This window comes from Lissotriton vulgaris, chromosome 3_1 (assembly GCF_964263255.1).
Source record: "Lissotriton vulgaris chromosome 3_1, aLisVul1.2, whole genome shotgun sequence".
NCBI classification, from domain to species: Eukaryota; Metazoa; Chordata; class Amphibia; order Caudata; family Salamandridae; genus Lissotriton; species Lissotriton vulgaris.
In genome coordinates, this window is record NC_141689.1 from 1,560,345,596 (window position 1) to 1,560,372,182 (window position 26,587).

The 26,587-nt window shown below is 51.5% G+C and overlaps 1 protein-coding gene across 1 annotated transcript in view; it reads left to right on the plus strand.

The window, feature by feature from the left end:
* CENPE (centromere protein E) overlaps positions 1-26,587 on the plus strand; it is a 1,817,274-nt gene that overhangs the window by 1,681,980 nt on the left and 108,707 nt on the right. The window contains exon 53 of the mRNA XM_086962044.1: positions 16,903-17,112. Within this exon, the coding sequence (XP_086818170.1) occupies positions 16,903-17,112 (210 nt within the window). The remainder of the gene's footprint in view (positions 1-16,902; positions 17,113-26,587) is intronic.

Sequence of the window (26,587 nt, forward strand, 5' to 3'; positions counted from 1 at the left end):
GAGCACCCCGGACCCTCCTGGTCCACTCAGACGCCATCTTGACTCCACCGCGTGGGCTTGACTTTGCCAAGGTTTGTTGCCCCAATCCTGGGTCCAGCATCGCCGACAGCGGACACCTTCTTGGGACAGCTCGCACCTCCAGCCTGGTCGCCGACAACGCCTCCTGGTCCGAGGGACAACAGAGTCCAGCGTCTCCCACTCACCTGGTCGAGGTGACTTCATCCGGTGCCATCCTGGTGCCCACCTAATCACTGGTTAGTGATTAAGAACTGAGTCCCCTCTGCTTTCAGGTCGTCTCCATCACCGATCCAGGCTTCGATCACATCGAACTTCTTCACTGGTCGCCTGCCAGCAACTTCTTCTTTCAGGCTCCATAGACTTCAACGAGGATTCCCGACGTCTTTTGCACCCTATGCAGCCGCAGCCCCTGGGCTAGGTAACCTGAGCATTTTGGTGCTCCAACGTAGGTTCACTATCTAAGTGTCCAGATCCTTTTTCGTTTTAAGTCTACCTAGTCGGATTCCTCCGAAAACAGTGACTTTAGAAATACTAGCCTCCATAGACTTTGTCCCGCATCCCGCGTGAGAGTGCACACTCTGCACCCGATCTCCCTAGGCCTACTGCTCCTAACCTGAGGGTTCAGTAGTGTAGTCCTAGCGATCCTTAAGCCTCTGGATCGTGTTACTTACCTGCTAGTATTTCGCATTCCACTTTTAGTGTATATGGTTTTTCGTGCCTCTCGGGCATTTGTGTAAATTGTGCAACTTGTAGTATTTTCGTAAGAGTTTTGTATTGTGCTTAGCTCCCTGACTCATAAAGAGTTCAGGGTAGACTTGTTATAAATAAATATGTTTTATTTTCATAACAACTTGTGTGGTGTCCTTTCACTTGGTGTTCAAGGGGTATATGTGATGGTAAAACAGCTGGCTTAACACGCCCTCTAGAGTTTAGCCTAAAGACTACTTTTGTCCACGCTACTAGGAAAGCTGGTCTATAAGGTTGACTTACAACCAATCATCAATAAGGGTCGTTTGGTATGATACACAGTGATCACTAGAATAGTGAGCACTATATATCAGGCCAACTTCTCACAACAATATATCTGTAAGAGACATTAGTTAGTGATAGATTCCTTACCGACCCACCCATCCTCCCCGTTCTGCGAACCGATATCTAGGGTTAAGGTCATCCCCTTTCAGGGCCCTAGTTTCATGGCACCAGTGTTGGTTTTTGGCATAGCTCTGCATTTCTGGCGCGGAAAAGCTGTGTCTAAGAACTGATGTCAGCACGCGAAGGCGGCGTCTAAGTACTCCGACGACGTCATCACGACGCCGGCGACGGACGCGGAGCCACAGACGACGCCTACCGACGTGCAAGGGTACTGCTTTGCAAAAGTTTCCGGATCCAGTCTGACGTCTGGGGATATTCTAAGGTAAGGAATCTATCACTAACTAATGTATCTTACAGATATATCGTTACACAAGTAGTAACTTGTGCTTTACGGATCCAGTCTGACGCCTGGGGATATTCTAAGGTAAGGAATCTATCACTAACTAATGTCTCTTACAAATATATCGTTACACAAGTAGTAACTTGTGCTTCAAGCGTCCACTCTTCACCTGATCGCGACGACATCTGGTTCCTTCCTGGTTCCACTCCAGTCAGTGGCTAGTGGCTTTGAACATTGTCCCCTCTGCTTTCAGGTCTTCATCTTCCTCGATACACCCTTGGATCGCACCGGACATCTTCCTTCTGGCCGCCTGCAGCATCTTTCCTTCCAGGCTCCATAGACTTCAACGCGGAAACCCGACACACTTTGACACCTATGCACCTGCAGCCCGTGGGTGAGGTAACAAGAGCATTTCGGTGCTCAAGGGTAGATTGACTCTCCTAGTGTCCAGATTTCCAGTCGTTTTAGTCCTAGCTAGTCAGAACTGTCTGATACATACCTTTTCGTAATTTGTACTGTCCATTGACTTTGTTACGCATCTCGCGTGTGAGTTCACACTCTGCACACGTGTTCCGTGGGCCTCCTATTACTTACCTCAGGTCAGGATAGTCTAGTCCCAGCGATCCTACAGCCTCTGGACAGTTCCATTCCTTCTATCGATTTCCTTATACCATTTACTTAGTATATGGTTTGTCGTGCCCCTAGGGCACCATTGTAATTTGTGCAACTTAAACGTATTTTTCCTAAGAGTCTTGTCATGTGCTTAGCCCTCTGACCTCATAAAGAGTTCAGAGGTGTTTGATGTGAGAAGGTGGCCTGATATGCAGTGCTCACTATTCTAGTGAACACTATGTATCAGTCCAGCAACCCTTATTGATGATTGGTTGTAAGTCAACCTTATAGACCAGCTATCCTAGTAGCGTGGATACGAGCAGTCTAAGGCTAAAGACTCGAGAGGGCGCGTTAAGCCCGCTGTTTACCACACATATACCCCTTGAATACCAAGTGAAAGGACACCACACAAGTGTTATGAAAATAAACAGTTATTTATTTAAAGATCACAACAGCCCTGTACTCTTTATGAGGACAGGGTACTAAGCACAAACCAAAACTCTTACAAAAATACTTAAGTTAGCACAGTATATACAAATGCCCGAGGGGCACGGAAAACCATATACTCTGAAAGTGGAATGCGAAATTCCTAGCAGGTAAGTACAGTACTAATAGCTTTTGGAATCGCTAGGACTTGACTAGGGAATCGTTAGATTATGTCTAGGAGGCCTAGGGGACTCGGGTGCAGTGTGTGCACTCTCACGCGAGATGCGGGACAAGAGTCTATGGTAGCTAGGAATTAGAAAGTTAGTGTTCTCGGGCGAACCCGACCTGGTAGGGAGAAAACGAAAGTAGATTCTGACCCTTGGATAGTGAGGCTATGCTGGGGCACCGAAATGCCGAAGTTACCTAGCCCAGGGGCTGCAGCTGCATAGGTCTGAAAAGACGTCGGGAATCCTCGTAGACGGACCAGGAGCCGGAAGAAAAGATGCTGGCCGGTGACCAGTGAAGAAAGTTCAGTCGGATCCAAGCCTGGATCTTGAAGATAGATGACACCTGAAAGCAGAGGGGACCAAGTTCGAGACTACTAGCCAGTAGTCAGTGGGCACCAGGAGGGCACCGGATGGTAGCCACCTCGACTAGGTGAGTGGGTGACGCTTGACTCGAAGATCTCACGGACCAGGAGGCGTTGTCGGCGACCAGGATGGAGGATCGAGCTGTCCCACGAAGATAGAAGCTGTCGGCGTCGCTGGACCCAGGATTGGGCAACAAAGCCTTGGCAAATTCAAGCCCACGCGGTGGACCTAAAAATGGCGTCTGGAGTGGACCAGGAGGGTCCGGGGTGCCTCTCTTGAAGAAGGAAGCAAAGGCCAGCCTGGAGCAACCAGACCAGCAGTCGTGAAGTCGTTGGGCGTCGTTCAGAGGGCCACAAGCCAGCCGGCTAGTAGCCAAACAACGCGGTGCACAGCAAACAGCAGAAGGGCCCCACGCAGATCGTGGAGATGCAGGGGGGCTGATCTTGGGTGCTGGAGCTGCGCAGGGTCGGGGCTTCTCGGACCCCAAAGCACTCACCAGTGGAGGACACGGTGGGCTTGCAGTAAAGATGTCGTGCAGTCTTGGCGATCGTCGGTCCCTTGAGGTCTCGTCGCACTCACGGTTCTCAGCTGGGCTGTAGAGGTGAGTAGAGGTCAGAGGTGCCAGGGAAGCCGGGTCTCGTCGAGCTGGGTCGTCGGATTCGTGATGAAGGACTTGCAGCAGACCGCAGTGTTCTTTAGGATGGTGCCTGCGGATGCAGGGTGACTACTCCTTAGCCACAAGGGAGAATCTTGAAGAAGAAATCGTGAAGTCCTTTCGAAGAAAGTGGTATCTTGATTCCAAAGATGATCTAATTTTAACAGGGGGCCCGCTCCCATCTTTATACTAAAAAAGGGGGCTGACCCGGTGACTAGGTCCTGCCTATGGGTGGGACCAGGAGGGGGGTGGTTACACCCCTCTCCCCTGCCGGACTTCCCCAGGCCAGGGGCTGGTGTGCCCCTGGAACTGGTTCTGACTGGCCTATGCGTAGTGAGCACCGGGGTGCCACTCAGCAGTCACCTTCCTGAAAAGCCCTGCCTACCCAGGATACACAAAACCATGTCTGGGACGGTGCTAGCACCGCCCCGGACAGGAAACCCTTTGTCCAGGCCTCCCTCGCTGGAAGGACTCCCAGCAGCAGGAGGTCAGACTCGTGTCTGTGGTGGCAGCATCCATTTTGTGGAGCTGAGGCTTCAGTTAACTTTAACCGGGGTTCACAGTTACATACATGTCGTGTCCCTCTAGAAGGGTGGAATGCTAACCCCGTCGCCAGAATTGGCGAGGGGTTAGTATTCCAATTCGTATGACACCTTACTCGACATGTTTTGATAAAGCAATACCAAAGTTAGCATTTAACCGCGAGGATTATAATGCACTTAAGAGTATATGGTATGCGATATCATGGAACAGCTATTAGGACTTGGTTCCGCAAGCTGCAGACAGGCTCAGCTCATGCCAGAGCACCATCTCACACGATTCCAAGCACTCTGCCTTCAGGATTGTCAAGGCCTGCCATAGGAGTGACTGATAGGAATCTGTGTGTCCATTTTAGGGTTAGGTATAGGTATACTACACCTACAGCAAAGGGTGATTACACGACTTTGCCCCAGCTGTCATGCAGCCAGTTGTGTCAAATTTAGGAGGCCAGCCAGGGGTGGCATAATACATGCTGCAGCCCCTGGCAGCCCTGGGTACACCTATGCCCTGAGTTACAGGGTCTGATAAGGTGGCCCAGTACCAATTGGAAATGTACCTAGGGTACATGGAATCCATTTTAAAGAGAGAGCAGTAGGCCTGGGGTCCTGATTGGCAGGGTCCCAGGTCGACTATGTCCAAAACCAGCTAAAACACAGGGCAAAAAGTTGGGGGCAACCATAGTCAGGATGTACCTTCCTACACAACCCCCCCCCAAACGAAAGGAGATAAGGCTATCCTTGCCCAGGTAAGCCTCTATTACCTAAGTGGCCATATAAGGAAGGACCAGCTCTGGCTTGGTTTCCCCCTGTGTCATGGTCCACTAGGCAACCCCTCACCCTAAGGGTATCTGAGGGTCTCCACCATAGGGAATCTCTGTTTCTGGTGTGTCTTGGGAAAGAAGAAGGCTGATGCTGGGTTGGAGTACTGAAGTGAGGCTCCTCTACCTTTGGGCTCAACTTCCTCCAATCACCATCCATCATGTGTGCCTTTCTTTCTTTAGCTGAGATGCACTGAGCTCTCAGGGTCAGCCTCTGGCTACCTAAAGCTGGAGGCTGAGTCCCTCTGTTTGGCTTACTGGAGGTACAGGTCAGGTCTGGGGTTTTTAGGCCCCATGTTTGGCTGTGCCCACCAGTGTCCAGCTGTGGGAGTTCCCTAACTACTTTTAAGGGGGATCCCTCAGGAGTCTGTTCTATTTTCACTTGGCTAGGTTTACCAGCTTCAGTGATCCTAATCTGTTGATTATGGGGTTCTTTTGGACAGGGGGCCCTTTTGGGTCCACCACTGGCCTCCCTGACCTCCACAGCCCTGGGCTGACTGAGGCAGGGTAGAGAGGTGCAGGTTACCTGCTCCAGACTGGGTCCCACCTGGGAAGGGTCCACTGCCATCAGGGGCTCTGCCAGGCTAGGCCTGACTACCTCTGGGGCAGTTCCTTCAACAGGGGTAGAGTCAGTTCCCTGAGGAGGCTGGCTCTCACCTAGTGTCTGGGAGGGGGAAGACTCTTCTTCCTCCTCAATGCTCTCTGTTTGAGTGGAGTGATCCATTGTTTCAGGCTTCACAACCTCACTATCTGTTTGAGTAGAGGCTGAGACCATTTCAACCTTTTCAGGAGGGCACTCAGTCTGTGTTTGGGCTGTGACTGTCACAGCCCTCCTATCCTGTTCTGGAAAGTCTGTCTGAGCCTGGGCAGTGGCTACCACTGCCCTTCCAACCTTTTCAGGGAGGAATGGTGCTTGGACTGGGGCTGTATCTATTACTGCCCCACTAACCTGTCTGGATAGGCCTATCATTCTGGAGTGAGTTTCTTGCTCCACCTCAGCCCATGCTGAGAGTTCCAGGTCATTCCCCAGTAAGCAATCTACAGGTAGGTTATCTGTCACTGCCACTCTCATGGGCCCTGTGACATTACCCCAACTGAGCTTGACTACTGCCATGGGATGCCTTCTCTTCACTCCATGAATGTCTGTCACCTGATAAGTAAAACCAGGGGTCAGTTGAGCAGAGGGGACCAGATGGTCACTCACCATGGTGAGGCTGGCCCCTGTGTCTCTGAATGCCTCAACTTTCCGACCATTCACTAAAACTTCTTGTCTATACTTTCCCAAAATGTGGGGTCCAGTAGTGAAGTTGGCAAACCCCATGCCAGTCTCACAGACAAGAGTGTGGTCAGGGAACCTGGCTAGGCCATAGTCCTCCTGATTGCCCAAAGTAATGCCCACCACATTCTTGGGGGCACTCCCACCACCTGGGGGATTACCACTAGTGGTAACAGGAGGTTTAGGAGTATTACCTGGGGGTATGTTTCCCTTATTACCATTTTTAGGGCAACTGACATCACTTTTGTAATGACCCACCTGTTTACAGGTATGGCAATAAGGTTTCTTTTGTTCTGAAGGAGTGTTCTGGGACCCACCACCCTTGTTGGAGTTTTGGGGCCCTTGGGAAGTCTTCTCTGAGGATTTATCCCCACCCTTCTCTTGAGGCTTGGTTGATTCCTTTTTCTGGTCACCACCCTGGTTTTTAGGCCTAACCCTGGTTCTGACCCATTTGTCTGCCCTCTTACCCAATTCCTGTGGAGAGGTCAGATCAGAGTCTACCAGGTGCTGATGTAATAACTGGTTCTGACAATTATTTAAGATTTGCTCCCTCATAATTAGATTATACAATCCTTTAAAATCAGTAACCTTACTACCCAGTAGCCAGCCTTCAAAAGCCTTAGTGGCACAATCAACAAAGTCAGTCCAATCTTGAGACTGAGTTTTCTGGGTGTCTCTGAACAGCATCCTGTATTGTTCAGTGGTTAAACCAAACCCATCAACCAGTGTATTCTTCAAGATTTGGTAATTGTTAGCATCCTCCACCCTTGTGGTGAGGAGCTTATCTCTACCTTTACCATCAAAGGAGAGCCACAAGATAGCTGCCCACTGACTTTGGGGAACACCCTGCACAGTGCAGGCTCTCTCCAAAGCAGTAATCCATTTGTGGATGTCATCCCCTTCTTTAAAGGGGGGCACTATCTTATTCAGGTGCTTTTTATCAAAACTCCTTTCCCTATTGCTAGGATTATTGCTGCCACCAGTGGGGACTGCCCCACTCAATTGTTGCTCTCTAGCAAAGGCAAGCCTTTCTTTGGCCAGGGCAAGTTCTTCCCTTTCAATCCTCAGATTGGCTGCCTTTTCCTTTGCCTCATACACTCTCCTCTGGGGAGATGTCATTCCCCTTTGAGAGGAACGTTGAGAGCCATTGGTATGAAGGGATCTGTTAGAGCCTCTAGATAGAGACCTAACTCGTCCATTCCCAATGTTAAGCTGACCTGAGAGTGGCCCCAGGGCTCCCCTAGAGTCCCTCTCATGTCTGCTTAAGTTGGTCCGGGTTAGTCTACTGACCTCTACCTGTCCCTTATCTGCCTCATCCCCAGACAACTCATCCTCCTCCTCAGCATCATCTGCCTCATGGAGGGGATGGATATCAAAGGGACCCTGTAAGGAGGGCAAACTTCCTTCTGGATTAGAAGGGTCTGGGTTACCAGCCCTACTGGCATCATAAGCCTCTAAGAGACCAATCAGAAAGGAAGTGGTGGGGTTAGACCCCTGTTTTAGTTTCCTGAGAGTACACACTTGTCTCATCTCATGGAAGCTAAGAGCAGCATATTTAGAAGTGACCTGTGGAAGGTCCACTGACACAAGGGGATACTCAGAGTTTCCTCCTTTGTCTGACATGCTGATTCTAGTGTGGTGTAAGTGATGCACCTACCTACACTATGTGTTTACCTACTGATCCCTTGCTAAGAGTTGCAGCCAAGGTGTGCTAAGCCTTGAGGAGCTACAACAGCTGGTTCAGTAGAACTCAGAGTATTCTAAGCTTTAGTTATATGTACCTAACAGTCCTTTATGTGATCTTTCAACAAGATATTCTTAGGATACGTGTGGTAAAACAACAGCAAGCTCAAATCCCAACCGCTGCTCACCAATGTGAGAAGGTGGCCTGATATGCAGTGCTCACTATTCTAGTGAACACTATGTATCAGTCCAGCAACCCTTATTGATGATTGGTTGTAAGTCAACCTTATAGACCAGCTATCCTAGTAGCGTGGATACGAGCAGTCTAAGGCTAAAGACTCGAGAGGGCGCGTTAAGCCCGCTGTTTACCACACATATACCCCTTGAATACCAAGTGAAAGGACACCACACAAGTGTTATGAAAATAAACAGTTATTTATTTAAAGATCACAACAGCCCTGTACTCTTTATGAGGACAGGGTACTAAGCACAAACCAAAACTCTTACAAAAATACTTAAGTTAGCACAGTATATACAAATGCCCGAGGGGCACGGAAAACCATATACTCTGAAAGTGGAATGCGAAATTCCTAGCAGGTAAGTACAGTACTAATAGCTTTTGGAATCGCTAGGACTTGACTAGGGAATCGTTAGATTATGTCTAGGAGGCCTAGGGGACTCGGGTGCAGTGTGTGCACTCTCACGCGAGATGCGGGACAAGAGTCTATGGTAGCTAGGAATTAGAAAGTTAGTGTTCTCGGGCGAACCCGACCTGGTAGGGAGAAAACGAAAGTAGATTCTGACCCTTGGATAGTGAGGCTATGCTGGGGCACCGAAATGCCGAAGTTACCTAGCCCAGGGGCTGCAGCTGCATAGGTCTGAAAAGACGTCGGGAATCCTCGTAGACGGACCAGGAGCCGGAAGAAAAGATGCTGGCCGGTGACCAGTGAAGAAAGTTCAGTCGGATCCAAGCCTGGATCTTGAAGATAGATGACACCTGAAAGCAGAGGGGACCAAGTTCGAGACTACTAGCCAGTAGTCAGTGGGCACCAGGAGGGCACCGGATGGTAGCCACCTCGACTAGGTGAGTGGGTGACGCTTGACTCGAAGATCTCACGGACCAGGAGGCGTTGTCGGCGACCAGGATGGAGGATCGAGCTGTCCCACGAAGATAGAAGCTGTCGGCGTCGCTGGACCCAGGATTGGGCAACAAAGCCTTGGCAAATTCAAGCCCACGCGGTGGACCTAAAAATGGCGTCTGGAGTGGACCAGGAGGGTCCGGGGTGCCTCTCTTGAAGAAGGAAGCAAAGGCCAGCCTGGAGCAACCAGACCAGCAGTCGTGAAGTCGTTGGGCGTCGTTCAGAGGGCCACAAGCCAGCCGGCTAGTAGCCAAACAACGCGGTGCACAGCAAACAGCAGAAGGGCCCCACGCAGATCGTGGAGATGCAGGGGGGCTGATCTTGGGTGCTGGAGCTGCGCAGGGTCGGGGCTTCTCGGACCCCAAAGCACTCACCAGTGGAGGACACGGTGGGCTTGCAGTAAAGATGTCGTGCAGTCTTGGCGATCGTCGGTCCCTTGAGGTCTCGTCGCACTCACGGTTCTCAGCTGGGCTGTAGAGGTGAGTAGAGGTCAGAGGTGCCAGGGAAGCCGGGTCTCGTCGAGCTGGGTCGTCGGATTCGTGATGAAGGACTTGCAGCAGACCGCAGTGTTCTTTAGGATGGTGCCTGCGGATGCAGGGTGACTACTCCTTAGCCACAAGGGAGAATCTTGAAGAAGAAATCGTGAAGTCCTTTCGAAGAAAGTGGTATCTTGATTCCAAAGATGATCTAATTTTAACAGGGGGCCCGCTCCCATCTTTATACTAAAAAAGGGGGCTGACCCGGTGACTAGGTCCTGCCTATGGGTGGGACCAGGAGGGGGGTGGTTACACCCCTCTCCCCTGCCGGACTTCCCCAGGCCAGGGGCTGGTGTGCCCCTGGAACTGGTTCTGACTGGCCTATGCGTAGTGAGCACCGGGGTGCCACTCAGCAGTCACCTTCCTGAAAAGCCCTGCCTACCCAGGATACACAAAACCATGTCTGGGACGGTGCTAGCACCGCCCCGGACAGGAAACCCTTTGTCCAGGCCTCCCTCGCTGGAAGGACTCCCAGCAGCAGGAGGTCAGACTCGTGTCTGTGGTGGCAGCATCCATTTTGTGGAGCTGAGGCTTCAGTTAACTTTAACCGGGGTTCACAGTTACATACATGTCGTGTCCCTCTAGAAGGGTGGAATGCTAACCCCGTCGCCAGAATTGGCGAGGGGTTAGTATTCCAATTCGTATGACACCTTACTCGACATGTTTTGATAAAGCAATACCAAAGTTAGCATTTAACCGCGAGGATTATAATGCACTTAAGAGTATATGGTATGCGATATCATGGAACAGCTATTAGGACTTGGTTCCGCAAGCTGCAGACAGGCTCAGCTCATGCCAGAGCACCATCTCACACGATTCCAAGCACTCTGCCTTCAGGATTGTCAAGGCCTGCCATAGGAGTGACTGATAGGAATCTGTGTGTCCATTTTAGGGTTAGGTATAGGTATACTACACCTACAGCAAAGGGTGATTACACGACTTTGCCCCAGCTGTCATGCAGCCAGTTGTGTCAAATTTAGGAGGCCAGCCAGGGGTGGCATAATACATGCTGCAGCCCCTGGCAGCCCTGGGTACACCTATGCCCTGAGTTACAGGGTCTGATAAGGTGGCCCAGTACCAATTGGAAATGTACCTAGGGTACATGGAATCCATTTTAAAGAGAGAGCAGTAGGCCTGGGGTCCTGATTGGCAGGGTCCCAGGTCGACTATGTCCAAAACCAGCTAAAACACAGGGCAAAAAGTTGGGGGCAACCATAGTCAGGATGTACCTTCCTACATTTGATATTAATAAATATATTGTTTATTTTCATAACAACCTGTGTGGTGTCCTTTTACTTGGTATTCAAGGGGTTATATGTGGTAAAACAGCTGGCTTCACATGCCCAAATAGTTTAGTCTAAGACTGCTTTGTCCATGCTACCATTAGGATAGCTGGTCTATAAGGTTGACTTACAACCAATCACCATAAGGGTTGTTTGGACTGATACAAGGTGATCACTAGAATTAGTGAGCATCATATATCAGGCCAACTTCTCACAGTTAGCATCTGACAGCGAGGTACACAATGCACTTAAGAGTATATGGTACGGCAATATCCTAGAACAGCTATAAGGACATGGTTCCGAAAGCTGCAGACAGGCTCAGCTCATGCTAGAGCACCATCTCACATAAAACCAAGCACTCTGCCTCCAGGATTGTTAAGGCTTGCCATAGGAGTGACTTATAGGTGTATATGTGTCTAGACATAAGGTTAGATATAGGTATACTATATCTAAGCAAGGGGTGATTACACCACCTTGCCCCAGCTTAGTGATCAGCCAGTTGTCAATTTGAATGGCCAGCCAGGGGTGGCAAAAGATATGCTGCAGCCCCTGGTAGGCCTTGGGTGCACCTATGCCCTGGGTACCTATAGTACACTGTACAGGGGCTCATAAGGTGACCCAGTATCCAATTGGAGATGTACCTAGGGTACATGGAGTCCATTTTACAGAAAGAGTAGATAGCCTGGGGCCCTGATTAGCTGGATCCCAGGCCAACTAAGTCGAAAACCAGCTAAACACCTCGCGCTGTTGTATATTTATTTAGCTTGACTAGCGCTGTGCATTAATTATCTATTTCGACTCGCGCTAGAATTAATTAATTATTTCAAGTCGCGCTAGGATTTAATTATTTATTTAGAGTTGCGCTGGGATTTATTTAATTATTTTTACCGAACGCTGGAAACTGATCTGTGCCGTGGTGCTTCTGCTGCCCCTGCCTTAGTCCCCCTTTGACCCTCCATCTTGTTTACTCGCTCCCTAGCCCGCCCCTCCTCCCTGCTACCGCCTCCCAGCTGCTGCCCCTCCCACCCACGAACAGAGGGCTCCCTACCTCCTCTGACGCGCTGTGACTACCTGGCCCTGATCCAGCACGGTCGCTCCCTCCACGCTCCCTGACCCCAGCTCCTGCTGACGCTCTGGCTTGCTGGTGAGACCGAGACTGCAGATTATTTAAATAACCTCGCGCTGTTGTATATTTATTTAGCTTGACTAGCGCTGTGCATTAATTATCTATTTCGACTCGCGCTAGAATTAATTAATTATTTCAAGTCGCGCTAGGATTTAATTATTTATTTAGCGTTGCGCTGGGATTTATTTAATTATTTTTACCGAACGCTGGAAACTGATCTGTGCCGTGGTGCTTCTGCTGCCCCTGCCTTAGTCCCCCTTTGACCCTCCATCTTGTTTACTCGCTCCCTAGCCCGCCCCTCCTCCCTGCTACCGCCTCCCAGCTGCTGCCCCTCCCACGCTCCGCCCCCCTCACCATCCATTTATGGCCAAATGCCCCCACGCGCAGCGTCCACGCGCTACGTACACGCCGAAGGTGCGCCAAAGGTAAGCCCGTCTACGCCCGTCCGCGCCTGGACCGCGCCCAGCGCCAGACCCCCTGCCCCCCGTGCTGCCCAGCCCTCCCGCTTTACCGACAATGCCGCCTCCCTCCTAGCCCTTAACCCCGGCCGCTCCCCCACCTGCGTCCAAGCCGCTCCTGGACACACCCATGGACCTTTCTCCTGCTACTCCTGCAAATTCAGCGGCACCAACAACATCTCCGCTACGACCACACCACTGACTCCCGACCCCAACCACCTACAATGCATCCTTCTCAACACCCGCTCGGTCCACAGACACGCCATCGACCTATGGAATCTACTAGACACCATTTCTCCAGATATCGCCTTCCTAACGGAAACATGGATGAACGCTTCCTCCGCACCAGACATCACCATTGCCATCCCTGAAAACTATAAGATCACTCGCAAAGACCGTACCAGCCACACAGGAGGAGGAATCGCTATCGTCCATAAGAAATCAATCCGCATCTCAACCAGCTCTGACGCCTACCTCGCCAACTCCGAACACCTTCACTTCCAGATCCACATCGACCCCAAGACCACTCTCAGAGGCACCCTCCTCTACAGACCACCAGGACCCCGCGCAAAATTCAGTGAAGACATCACAGACTTCATCACTCCACACGCGCTCCCCTCCAAAGACTACATCCTTCTGGGAGACCTCAACTTTCACCTTGAAAAGATCAACGACCGCAACACCACCACCCTCTTGGACAACCTCGCCAACCTCGGACTTAAACAACTAGTCACTTCCCCCACCCACATCGCAGGTCACACACTCGACCCCATCTTCACCTCCAGCAATCATGTCTCCTTCAGCCACACTACGGAACTCCTCTGGACTGACCACAGCTGCGTTCACTTCACCTACAACAAGCCAAAACCCACCAACCACCTCCAACCAACTCTGCAAAGAAACTGGAACAAAATCACCACCGACCAGATCTCCGCATCGCTCCTTCTAAACACCCCAGCCCACTCTTCTAACCCAAACCAAGCCGCCGCCAACCTCACCCTATGGTTATCCAACACCGCCGACTCCTTAGCACCACTGAAAAAACGTCAAAGCAAACCTGGCAGCAAGAAGGCCTCATGGTTCAACGATGATCTTAAGAAGTCCAAGAAACTCTGCCGCTCCCTTGAAAAGGCCTGGAAAAAAGACCCAACCACTAGCACCAAGGACGCCTTCAAAAACGCCACCCGCACTCACCACCAACTAATCCGAAAGGCCAAGAAAACAGCATTCAAGGATCGACTTGACAACAACGCCCACAACAGCAAGGAACTTTTCAACATCGTCAAGGAGTTTTCCAACCCCTCGGCCAACTCCAACGACATCACCCCCTCTCAAGCCCTCTGCGACTCCCTAGCCTCATTCTTCCACAACAAGATTGCAGACATCCACAACAGCTTCGACAACCAACCCGGAGACCAACCCACCCAACCATTTGCTGAACATTCTCCCCCCGTGAACACCCTTAACGACTGGAACCCAATCTCCACTGAGGACACCATCCGCCTGATGAACTCCATCCACTCAGGATCCCCCACAGACCCTTGTCCTCATCACATCTTCAACAAAGCAGACTCCGTCATAGCACCTCACCTCCGAGACGTCATCAACTGCTCCTTCAACTCCGCCACCTTCCCGGAAGACTGGAAACACGCTGAACTCACCGCCCTTCTGAAAAAACCCACAGCGGACCCCACCAAACTCAAAAATTACCGCCCCATTTCGCTCCTTCCATTCCCGGCCAAAGTCATCGAGAAAGCTGTCAACAACCAGCTCGCCGCATTCCTCGAAGCCAACAAATCCCTCGACTCCTCACAGTCCGGCTTCCGAGCAAAACACAGCACTGAGACCGCCCTCATCGCAGCAACAGACGACATTCGAACTCTACTGGACAATGGAGACACAGTCGCCCTCATCCTCCTCGACCTCTCTGCAGCATTCGACACAGTCTGCCACAGCACCCTTTTACAACGCCTCAATAACATCGGAATACAAGGAAAAGCACTTGAATGGATCACCTCGTTCCTAACCGGAAGAACCCAGAGAGTCCGCCTCCCACCATTCAAGTCCGAGGCCACTGAAGTCATCTGTGGCGTACCACAAGGATCCTCACTCAGCCCCACCCTCTTCAACGTATACATGAGCCCCCTCGCGGCCATCGCCCACCAACACAACCTCAACATCATCTCTTACGCGGATGGCACTCAACTAATCCTTTCTCTCACCAATGACCCCAGCACCGCCAAAACCAACCTACACGAAGGAATGAAAGAAGTTGCCGAATGGATGAAACAAAGCCGTCTGAAACTGAACTCGGACAAAACAGAAGTCCTCATCTTAGGTACATCCCCCTCTGCATGGGACGACTCTTGGTGGCCGGAAGCCCTTGGAAAAGCACCCATCCCGACAGACCACGCACGGAACCTAGGCGTCATCCTGGACTCTTCACTCTCTATGAACAGACAAGTCAGCGCCGTATCCTCATCCTGCTTCAACATTCTTCGCATGCTCAAAAAAACATTCCGCTGGATCCCCACCGAAACAAGGAAAACAGTCACCCATGCTCTGGTCACGAGCCGACTGGACTACGGAAACACCCTCTACGCAGGTACTACCGCTAAACTCCAGAAGAAACTCCAACGAATCCAAAACGCCTCAGCCAGGATCATATTAGACATCCCGCGCAACGAACACATCTCTGGTCACCTGAAAGACCTCCACTGGCTACCGGTCAATAAGAGAATCACTTTCAGACTGCTAACCCACGCACACAAATCACTCTACGACATCGGACCCGAATGCCTCAACTCACGACTGTCCTTCTACACCCCCTCCCGCCAACTACGTTCCTCCAGCCATGCCCTCGCCACTGTACCTCGCATCAATAAGACCACCATGGGAGGCAGATCCTTCTCATACCTGGCTGCTAAAACATGGAACTCACTCCCCGCTTACCTTCGCCTTACCCAGAACCATCTAGCATTCAGAAAGCAACTTAAAACGTGGATATTTGACAAGTAATCCTCCCCCCCTTTCTAAGCGCCTTGAGACCCTCCGGGTATGTAGTGCGCTATATAAATTCTCTGACTTGACTTGACTTGACAAAGGTGACCCAAATCCTAATTGAATATGTACCTAAAGTACATGGTATGAATTTAGAGAGAGAACAGCAGGGCTGTGGGTCTGATCAGCAGGCCCACAGCCATACTAAAGTCGAAAAACCAGCAAAGTAAAAAGTGGGGGTGACCATAGGAAGCCAACCCTACTCTCCTACAATGACCAGCTCTTTGTTGGTTACGTGTGCGCTAAGAAGGGATGGGCGGTGCACCACCGGACCATGTCTCGGTGGGTCGTGTTGTGCATCAAGATATGCTACTCTTTGGCTAAAAAGGAGCCTCCTGTTGCTCTGAGGGTCCATTCCACTCGGGCCACGGCGGCTACTACTGCCCTGGGTCAGGGAGTCCCCTTGCAGGACATCTGTCAGGCAGCTACGTGGACCTCGTTGCACACGTTTGCTAGACGCTACTGCATGGACTGCCAAGTCCGGACAGATGGCTTTTTTGGACGTTCTGTTCTCCAGGAGTTTCTGGTGTGATTATTGGTTCGCAGACCCACCACCGTGGTTGGTATTGCTTGGGTATCTATTGTAAGGTAAGGAATCTAACACTAACCTGTTTCTTTCAGAAGCACAAGTTATTTACCTTCGGTAACGATATATCAGTAAGAAACAGTAGTTAGTGTTAGATTCCTTACCGCCCCACCCATACTCCCAGTTCTGCGAACCGATATCTAGGGTTAAGGTTCTTCCCTTTGAGGGCCCTAGTTTTATGGCACCAGTGTTGGTTTTTATCATGGCTCTACGTTTCTGGCGCGGAAAAGCTGTGTATAAGAACTGACGTCCGCGCCCGAGGGCGACGTCTAAATACTCCGACGTCATCCCGGCGCCGACAACTGATGCTGAGCCGCAGACGACGCCTACCGACGCGCAGGGGTACTGCTACGCAAAACTTTCCGGATCCGGTCTGACACCTGGGGATATTCTAAGGTTAGGAATCTAACACTAACTACTGTTTCTTACTGATATATCGTTACCGAAGGTAAATAACTTGTGCGTCTGGTTCGAGACCTGAAAATGGAGTGTTACGAGGTCCGCTACTTATTATAATTTGAAGTTGGTTGACAAATTGTAAATGAAAGTTATAACTATCACATTAAAATTGTTTTAACTTGCTTTTCATTTCTTGTTATAAAAATATGTTCATGGTTTCCTTGATTTTATTGATGACTTATAATTGTTTTATCCTTAAAAAATAGCAACTTGAGATGGATTTGTCCGAAATTGAAAAAGGTATCGAAAGTGTCTTGCCTGATCTACAACAGGAAGTGAAGTCTCGAAAAGAATTCATGGAATGGCTTCATTCATGCAGTGAAAATACTTATGATGCTACTAAGCTTAATGCAGTACTACAAGAGGAAAATAAGCGGCTTGTGCAGTTTATTCTACTTCAAAATGAAAAACTAAAGGTATACTAAACTTATTTGTACACTCCAGCAATTACTTGCATTTAAAATATGTTCCATGTATACTTGGCTGACCTTATTTCTAAAATGAAACCTTGATCTGTGGAACAGCGAGTTACAGTTTTGAAATTTTTTGTGTTCTGTTATTTAATGCACAGACATGCCCTGAGATGGTGAGACATGGAGAAGTAAGTATTGCATATGTGCAAGCAAAAACCAAACGAAATAGTATAAACTTATGCTAGACAGAATTATGAGATTGAATTATAGAAACTGAATAATAGTTATATAATATAACACAATAAGTAAAGCGAGATCCTGTTTGGGCTTATTGAAGTAGTGTACTTAGTCTTTGTGGGTAATTACTCAAGAATTTAGAAGACATTTTTATATATAAACATGCACCTTGATCATATGGCATTCATCAGAATGATTTGTGCATCAGGGACATCATTACTGAAATATCTAACATGCCACTTAAACATGTTTGAGGATTGACCAAATTGTAAATGTACCTGACCATCTCAACATAATCCTTACCCAAATGCATCAAAATTCTCACACATAACTTGTTTGGTGTAAACTCCCTTAAAAAGAGTTTAGGGGAGTGGCTAACAGCCAAGCAAGATGGATGCGTAGTAGAAGAGCTCCGGGGACGGTAAAGCCCTTCACATCAATCCGCACACTCATCCGGTGACCCACGGTCCTCCAAGGGCGCTAACGGAGGTCCGGGACTAGGCGGTGCTCATCAGGTACTCCGCGAAAAATCCGACGGCGGGGAGCAGCAGAAATCGTGTGCGACCAGTGGTGGCCTACTATCCGGGCTGAAGCCGGGGCCCACAGTAAATAGAGGCCCGGGATTGCGGCAGAGGCGGCGGAGCGAGGCAAGTGCAACCCCGGCGACGCAACTCACGCACTGCACCGGCGTGCCCTGCGGCGCCTGGGTCTCACCCTGGGGGCTCTAAAATCACCAGCAGCAGGAGATATACCACGGGGGAGCGGCAACAGTGTGGAGAGGCCTGTGACTAGGCAGCAACCAAAGCCCATACTACGGGAGGACGTGATTGAAGTCGGGTTGGAAGGTGTAGAGACACGAAATTTGCAGCAACTTAGTGGGGGGCCCCTGTGCCGAGAGCAGCTGTCCCGCATGAGAAACATCCTTAACAGCGAAGTGTTTATCACTATTTACCTGAACAACGAATCCTGAACCACGACTTTCCTAACGCATGTCTCTCCCCTCCGCTCCTTCTGCCAGACGATCTTCGCCCCCTTCATCCTGCCAGCTTGCTAATAAGTGGCACGTATCTGCAGAGGCATTGCCCATAAAGCATCCCATGAACTTTGGGCTTCGGGGTTATGCAGAGGCTATGCGTGGTCACAGAAAAGCTTTGAAGGAATTGTATTTACACTTAAGATATCAGTCATATGTATTGAGGCAAAGTCAATATCTGAAAGAACCACGTTAGTGTTAGATTCCTTACCTTAGAATATCCCCAGGCGTCAGTCTGGATCCGGAAACTTTTGCGTAGCAGTACCCTTGCGCGTCGGTAGGCGTCGTCTGCAGGCGTCTCCTGCGGCTCCGCGTCCGTCGTTGGCGTCGTGCGCCGTGATGACGTCGCTGGAGTATATAGACGCCGCCTCCGCGCGCTGACGTCAGTTCTTCTTTTTTCCGCGCCAGTGGACGCAGATCTGAAGAGCGGTACCCGGTCTTTTGACCAAGTTATTACTAGTATTTTCTATCTCTGTGCCTGGTAAGGATGCCCGGTTTCAAGAATTGTGACGGTTGTGACCGCACGATGTTGGTCACGGACCATCACCGACTCTGTCTCCGGTGCCTGGGCCCCGACCACGATGTCGACGCCTGCGTCGATTGCCGGGCTCTGACTAGCAAAGCTAGGCGGGAGCGGTCCCGCAAGCTGCTCGAGCTCCGGGTGTCGGCCCCACGTCGAGAGCAGTCGCGGAGCCGCGCCGGACGCTCCGGAAGTCGACATCACTCGTCGGGTTCGTCAGGTAAGAGACACAAGAAGTCGGGGCGTCGTCATCGTACCCCCGACTCCCCCCGACGCTCGCGCGATGCGGCCGGGGGTTCGGGTGACCCCAACCCCGCGGCTCCGCGAGAGTCGCCGGCGCGGCCTGCCCCATACCCTCAGGTCCCTGGGCAAGGTGCGACGCCTGAGGAGATAGAGGCGTTCCTCATGGCCATGAGGGCCCTCTCTTCTCCGGCGGGTTCCACGGCGCCTACGGGCCCAGTGAACCCGTCCGGGGGCCCTAGCGGTTCAGCTGACCCTACCTCGACGCCGTCGGATGCTCCGACACCGGCGCCGCCGGCGGCGCCGATTCCGGCGCCGCTAGGGCCTTCGGGGTCGACTCCGGATGCACGTCCATCTGCCTATTCAGTGGTGTTGATGAGGGCTGCCAAGGCCTTAAACCTTGAGCTCCCCGGCGCGGCCGTGAGGCCTAACATCCTCACTGAGGTCTTCAAACCGCGGTCATGCCCACAGGAGCCTCTGCTGCCGTTTAACGAAGCCTTATCAGACGTTCTGTTGGGCACTTGGTCCAGGCCCTCTTCAGGTGCGCCTGTTGATCGGAACGTGGCCAGACTCCACCGACCTTGTCCGGACGACCCCAAGTTCCTGTCCACCCACCCCACCCCTGAGAGTCTGGTGATCCAGGCCTCTACCTCCCAGTCCGCATTCCCGTCGGCCCCGCCCGATCGGGAATCCAAGAGGTATGACCAATATGGCAAGAAGGTCTTCTCGTCCCTGAGTTTAGGACTGCGGTCTTGCAACACCGCTTGCCTCTTGGGCCGCTACACCCACTCTGTGTGGGATACGGTCGCGGAGCTGCTGCCAGAATGCCCCATGGAGGTGCGGGCAAAACTCGGCAAAGCTGTAGCTGAGGGCCGAGATGCAGCTAGGTATTCTATTCGATGTGGTCTTGATACGACAGACTCGCTAGGCAGAGCGATGTCCACGACGGTGGCGATTCGTCGCCACGCCTGGTTGAGATCCGCCAACTTCTCGGCAGATGTCCAGAATACTTTGATGGACATGCCGTTCGATGGCTGTCATCTGTTTGGTGACAAGGCGGACCACGCGCTGGAACGCTTCAAGGACTCCAGGGTCACGGCCAAGTCCTTGGGTCTCTCGACCCAGCGCCAGCAAACGGGTTCGTTTCGCTCCTTTCGTGGCCAAGGAAGGGGCGTCCCCACGCGTGCTGCCAGCCACGCGCCGCAACAATCTTATCAACGCGGTGGCGGCCGTGGAAACCGCCGTGGTGGCGGTCGGGGTCAAAGGCGGGGTCAGGCCACATCACCCCCCCCCCCCCCCCCCCCCGCAGCATCTGCCTCAAAATCCTCCTAGTCCGTGCTTTCAGGCCCACGTGACGCCAGTGGGTGGCAGGGTTCGCTATCACCAAGCCCGCTGGCGCACGATCACATCGGACAGGTGGGTGCTGCAAATCGTCCGAAGGGGCTACTCCCTCCCCTTCGAGACCACTCCTCCAGCCATGCCACCGCAGAACCACCGTGTGTCGGGGGACCACTTGCAACTTCTGCAGGAGGAAGTTACGGCCCTCTTGGCCAAGGGGGCCATTGAGCGCGTTCCTGGGCCAGAAGTAGGACGTGGTTGCTATTCCCACTACTTTCTGGTACCCAAGAAGGACAAAGGGGGCCTACGTCCTATCTTGGATCTAAGGAACGTCAACGGCTTCCTCCGGAAGGAGAAGTTCAAGATGTTGACTTTGGCTCAGGTCTTGGCTGCCCTAGACCCGCAAGACTGGATGGTAGCGTTGGACTTGCAGGATGCGTATTTTCACATCCCCGTCCTGCCGGCCCACCGGCGTTACCTGCGGTTCACGGTAGGCCAGGAGCACTTTCAGTTTATCGTGCTCCCCTTCGGCCTTACCAGCGCCCCACGGGTGTTCACAAAGGTGTTGGCGGTGGTCGCAGCCCATCTGCGCAGGTTAGGGGTTTCAGTCTTCCCCTACCTAGACGACTGGTTGTTGAAGGCGGGCTCGCCCCAGACAGTCGTCCACCACCTCCAGATGACGGCAGACCTCTTGCACGGCCTGGGGTTCTCCATCAATGTGCCGAAATCACACCTGTGTCTCTCTCAAAAGCTCCTTTTCATCGGAGCGGTTCTGGACTCGGCGCAGTTTCGGGTTTATCCTCCGGAACGGCGGATCCGGGATATTCAGGCGTTGATTCCCATCTTTCAGCCGCTATCCCGGGTTTCGGTCAGGTTGACACTGCGGCTGCTGGGGCTGATGGCTTCCTGCATCCTTCTGGTGCATCACGCCCGGTGGCGGATGCGGGCTCTGCAGTGGGACCTTAGTTTCAGTGGGCCCAGCATCAGGGCAACTTGTCCGACCACGTCTTGATCTCGGAGGGCACTGCGAGACAACTGCAGTGGTGGTTTACGGACCGCGATTGGATCAGGGGCAAGTCCCTCTCCCTTCCCCAACCGGAGCACGTTGTCGTGACGGACGCGTCCCTCCAGGGCTGGGGAGGCCACTTGGGAGAGGCGGAGATCAGAGGCATCTGGTCTCCGGCAGAGTCCCGGCTCCATATAAATCTGTTGGAGCTGCGGGCGATTCGTCTGGCACTGAAGGCATTCCTCCCCTTTGTCAACGGGAGTGTGGTGCAGGTGTTCACGGACAACACCACCGCCATGTGGTACTGCAACAAACAAGGCGGGGTGGGGTCGTGGACCCTTTGTCAGGAGGCTCAGCGCATCTGGCAGTGGCTGGAACGTCAGGGCGTGACTCTGACGGTTCAACACCTGGCAGGTTCTCTGAACGCCAGGGCGGACGAACTCAGCCGTCGGTGCTCGATGGATCACGAATGGCGTCTGAACTCGGACGTGGCGCAAGGCCTCTTTCGGCAATGGGGAGAGCCTTGGTTAGATCTATTCGCCACAGAAGAGAACGCGCAATGTCATCAGTTCTGCGCGTTGGAGTTTCCAAGACGGCACTCGCACGGCGACGCCTTTCGGCGCGAGTGGAGTTGCGGTCTGTTATACCCCTTTCCGCCTATACCACTTCTGCCCAGAGTGCTGAAGAAGATCAGGCGCGACAGGGCCCAAGTTATTCTTGTGGCTCCGGACTGGGCTCGAAGGTACTGGTATCCCGAGCTACTCAGCATGTCAGTCGGTCCCCCGATCCGCCTGCCCCTTCAGGAGGACCTTCTGTCGCAGCAGCAGGGGACGGTCCTCCACCCGAACCTGTCCAGTCTCCACCTCCATGCTTGGAGATTGAGCGGCGGCAGTTGAGGCCATTTGACTTGCCTCCTGAAGTCTGTACTGTAATTCTGGCAGCCAGGCGTACCTCCACGAAATCGGTATACGCCTGTCATTGGAACAAGTTTGTGGCATGGTGCACAGAAAAGGCTGTGGATCCCCTTTCTGCCCCTCTCTCCGAGGTTCTTCTGTTCCTTCTTTCTCTTGCCCAGCAGGGCTCTGCTCTGGGCACTATCAAGGGCTACCTTTCTGCCATTTCAGCCTTTCTTAGGCTTCCTGATCAGCCTTCTTTGTTCAAGTCCCCAATTGTAACGAGATTCTTGAAGGGCATCACACACATGTATCCACCTGTTCCGTTTGTGATGCCTCAGTGGGACTTGAACCTGGTTCTAACCTTTTTGATGTGTGCTCCCTTTGAGCCCCTTCATTCTTGCCCTCTCCGTCTCCTGACTTTAAAGACGGCTTTCCTGGTTGCCATCACCTCTGCCAGGAGGGTGAGTGAGCTCCAGGCTCTTTCTGTCAAACCTCCTTTCTTGTCCATCCATCCTGACAAGGTGGTTCTGAGGACTAGACCTTCTTTCCTGCCCAAAGTAGTTTCTGCTTTTCACATCGGGCAGTCCATCACCCTCCCTTCCTTCTTCCCGCCTCCGCATCCTTCAAAGGATGAAGAGCGGCTCCACCGTCTGGACCCAAAACGTGCGCTTTCATTTTACATGGATCGCACACGCCAGTTCCGGGTGGATGACCAACTGTTTGTTGGCTACGTGGGTGCGAAGAAGGGACGGGCGGTACACAAACGGACCATCTCTCAGTGGGTCGTTCTCTGCATCAAAGCGTGCTACTCTTTGGCTCGGAAGGAGCCTCCTGTTGGGCTGAGGGCCCATTCCACTCGGGCCACGGCGGCTACTACTGCCCTGGGCCGGGGAGTCCCCTTGCAGGACATTTGCCAAGCGGCTACGTGGGCCTCGCTGCACACCTTTGCGAGGCACTACTGCCTGGACAGTCAAGTCCGGAGGGATGGCTTCTTTGGCCGTTCTGTCCTCCAGGACTTTCTGGTGTAGGAATGTATTGGTTCGCAGACCCACCACCGGGGTTGGTATTGCTGGGGTATCTATTCTAAGGTAAGGAATCTAACACTAACGTGTTTCTTTTAGATGCACAAGTTACTTACCTTCGGTAACGATATATCTGTAAGAAACATTAGTTAGTGTTAGATTCCTTACCGAACCCACCCATCCTCCCCGTTCTGCGAACTGATACCTAGGGTTAAGGACATCCCTTTCAGGGCCCTAGTTTCAAAAGGCACCAGTGTTGGTTCTCTCATGGCTCTGCGTCTTCTGGCGCGGAAAAGCTGTGTACAAAGAACTGACGTCAGCGCGCGGAGGCGGCGTCTATATACTCCAGCGACGTCATCACGACGCCAACGACGGACGCGGAGCCGCAGGAGACGCCTGCAGACGACGCCTACCGACGCGCAAGGGTACTGCTACGCAAAAGTTTCCGGATCCAGACTGACGCCTGGGGATATTCTAAGGTAAGGAATCTAACACTAACTAATGTTTCTTACAGATATATCGTTACCGAAGGTAAGTAACTTGTTCTTTATGTTTTTAAAAGAGGAAGGCGCAGTTCGTAAAAAGAAATTAATTGGTCAGAAATGGTCTGAGGGGGGCCAAAAGAAGGACGTGCGTCAGTTTATTCTTGTTTGAGAGAAGATTTCAATCCAAGCTCTAAGGAAAAACAAGGCATTAAAAGAATGCTTTTGGCAGAAGCTGATTGGTAGAGCTAGTTTATATTTCCATACATCCCTGGTCAGTGCCATAACCCGAGTAAAAAAGCAATTTGAACTGAATTCTTGAGCACACACTACAAAGTAACATTTCAATAAATATTCCATTAATAAAACGTTATCTTCAAAACAACCCTCATAAATTTTGATTTTAATGTTTCAATGTTTTTTTAAATGTTTTAAAGTGATTGTATCATATATTATGAAAACATGTTTTACAGAACACATCACATCATTAGGGCATTATTCCTATATCTGTATAAACATTTAAACGCAGTTCTGAGAAAAGTGAAAAAGAAAAAGAACTCTTAGCACAAAACAAATCAAATACTACAATTTTGAATCACACACAGAAGTATTGTTATTACAATAGTGCCCTCTATTGGCCAGTCACGAGGTGGATTAATTCGAGGTTTAGGAACTCGTAAAAAATGTAGTGATTTGGCATTGGTAGTTGTTTAGCCTTCGTGGTTAAGGTATTCGTGGTTTAGGCAGTAGTTGTTAAAACATACATCCCGCCCCCCCCCCCCTCCCCCCCCATATGGTGGGGAGTGCTTTGGCAACATGGCAGATGAGGAGAAATTACTCGGACCGGTGAAAACCCCAGAGACTGGTCCGTGGGGCAGAGGTTACAGTGCAGCAGTTAATGGGACGTGAGACGCAGCCTAGAGGCGGCACCAGCAACAAAGCCCAGACGCAGACCTCGGGGTCTCACGTACCCGGCAGCAGCAGCGTGCCCACAAATTTCGGCGAGACTCCCCGCACCAACGCAACTAAAGACATCCACACCTAATAAATCGCAGGGCACGTAACCCAAAGAGGCGAAAGACACAATCCAGTATATAGCGCGCCCCACCGGTGACTGACATGTCGGGCAGAGGCCCAAGGACTCAGACCACACAAGCCAAACTGGACAAATATGCCTATGATAAAGGCTTTCCGCCACTCCAGGAGGGGCGCACGTCCTCTGGCAAGGGGTCGGAAGGAGATGGGGTGAAAAAAGTAACATTAGAAGACATTATGGCAGCCCTTTCGAGTGTCCAAACAACGGTAGGAACGACATCGACAGACGTCACTCTGCTCCGAGCGGACTTTCAGAAAATGGCAGACAGAATTAAGGAGGTAGAGATAGTCACCAAATCCTTGGTGACGGATACGGCGGAGATAGAAAGAGCCGTATCCCGACTTCAGGTAGGAAATAAACTATCTCAAAGAGGCACGTTAGTGATAGATTCCTTATCTTAGAATATCCCCAGGCGTCAGACTGGATCCGGAAACTTTTGCGTAGCAGTACCCTTGCGCGTCGGTAGGCGTCGTCTGCAGCTCCACGTCCGTCGTCGGCGTCGTGGGCGCCTTGATGACGTCGTCGGAGTACTTAGACGCCTCCTCCGCGAGCTGACGTCAGTTCTTCTTTTTTCCGCGCCAGCAAGCGCAGACCTGGAAAAAGTAGTAACCCTAGTCAATTTTTGACTAACCCTTTTAAATCTTTTTGATCGTTTTTCCCACAGTCTTACGACTCCGATCGGTGCCTAGGGATGCCTGGCTTCAAGCACTGTGAGGATTGCGACCGCACGATGTCGGTCACGGATCCGCACCACCTGTGCCTAACTTGTCTAGGCGTCGACCACGACTGTGAGAAGTTGGCATGATATATGATGCTCACTAGTTCTAGTGATCACCTTGTATCAGTCCAAACAACCCTTATGGTGATTGGTTGTAAGTCAACCTTATAGACCAGCTATCCTAGTAGCGGGGACAAAAGCAGTCTTTAGGCTAAACTTTTTATGGCATGTGAAGCCAGCTGTTTTACCACTTATAACCTTTGAATACCAAATGAAAAGGACACCACACAGGTTGTTATGAAAATAAACAGATATTTATTAACTAACATACACCTCTGAGCTCTTTATGAGGTCAGAGGGCTAAGCACATGACAATACTCAAAAGGAAATACGAGTTCGCACAATATTTACAAGTGCGCCCTAGTGGCACGGCAAACCATATACTCAAAACAATGGAATGCGAGGAAGGAAAGTACTGTAAGGAGATCCAGAGGCTGGAGGATCCGTGGGACTATGCTACAAAATAGGTAAGTAAGGAGCAGGAGGCCCACGGGACTCACGTGCAGGGTGGAAACTCTTACGCGGGATGCGTACCAACGTCTATGGATCGTACAGTTTAGAAAGTTACGGATTCCGGACGAACCCGGCTGGATGGAGGGAAAACAGTGGACCTGAACACTAGGATAGTGTACACAGGCTTCAGCACCTAGAAGCTTTAGTTACCTAACCCACAGGCTGCGGGTGCAAAGGGCTGAAGTTGCGTTGGGTTTGCTGCGTTGATCCCGGTTATGCCTGAAACAAGGAGTTGCTGGCAGGCAGCCAGATGAAGGTGTCTGGTGGTTGCAAGGATGGAACTAGGAAGAAGGAGTCCTGAAAGGGAAGGGGACAGA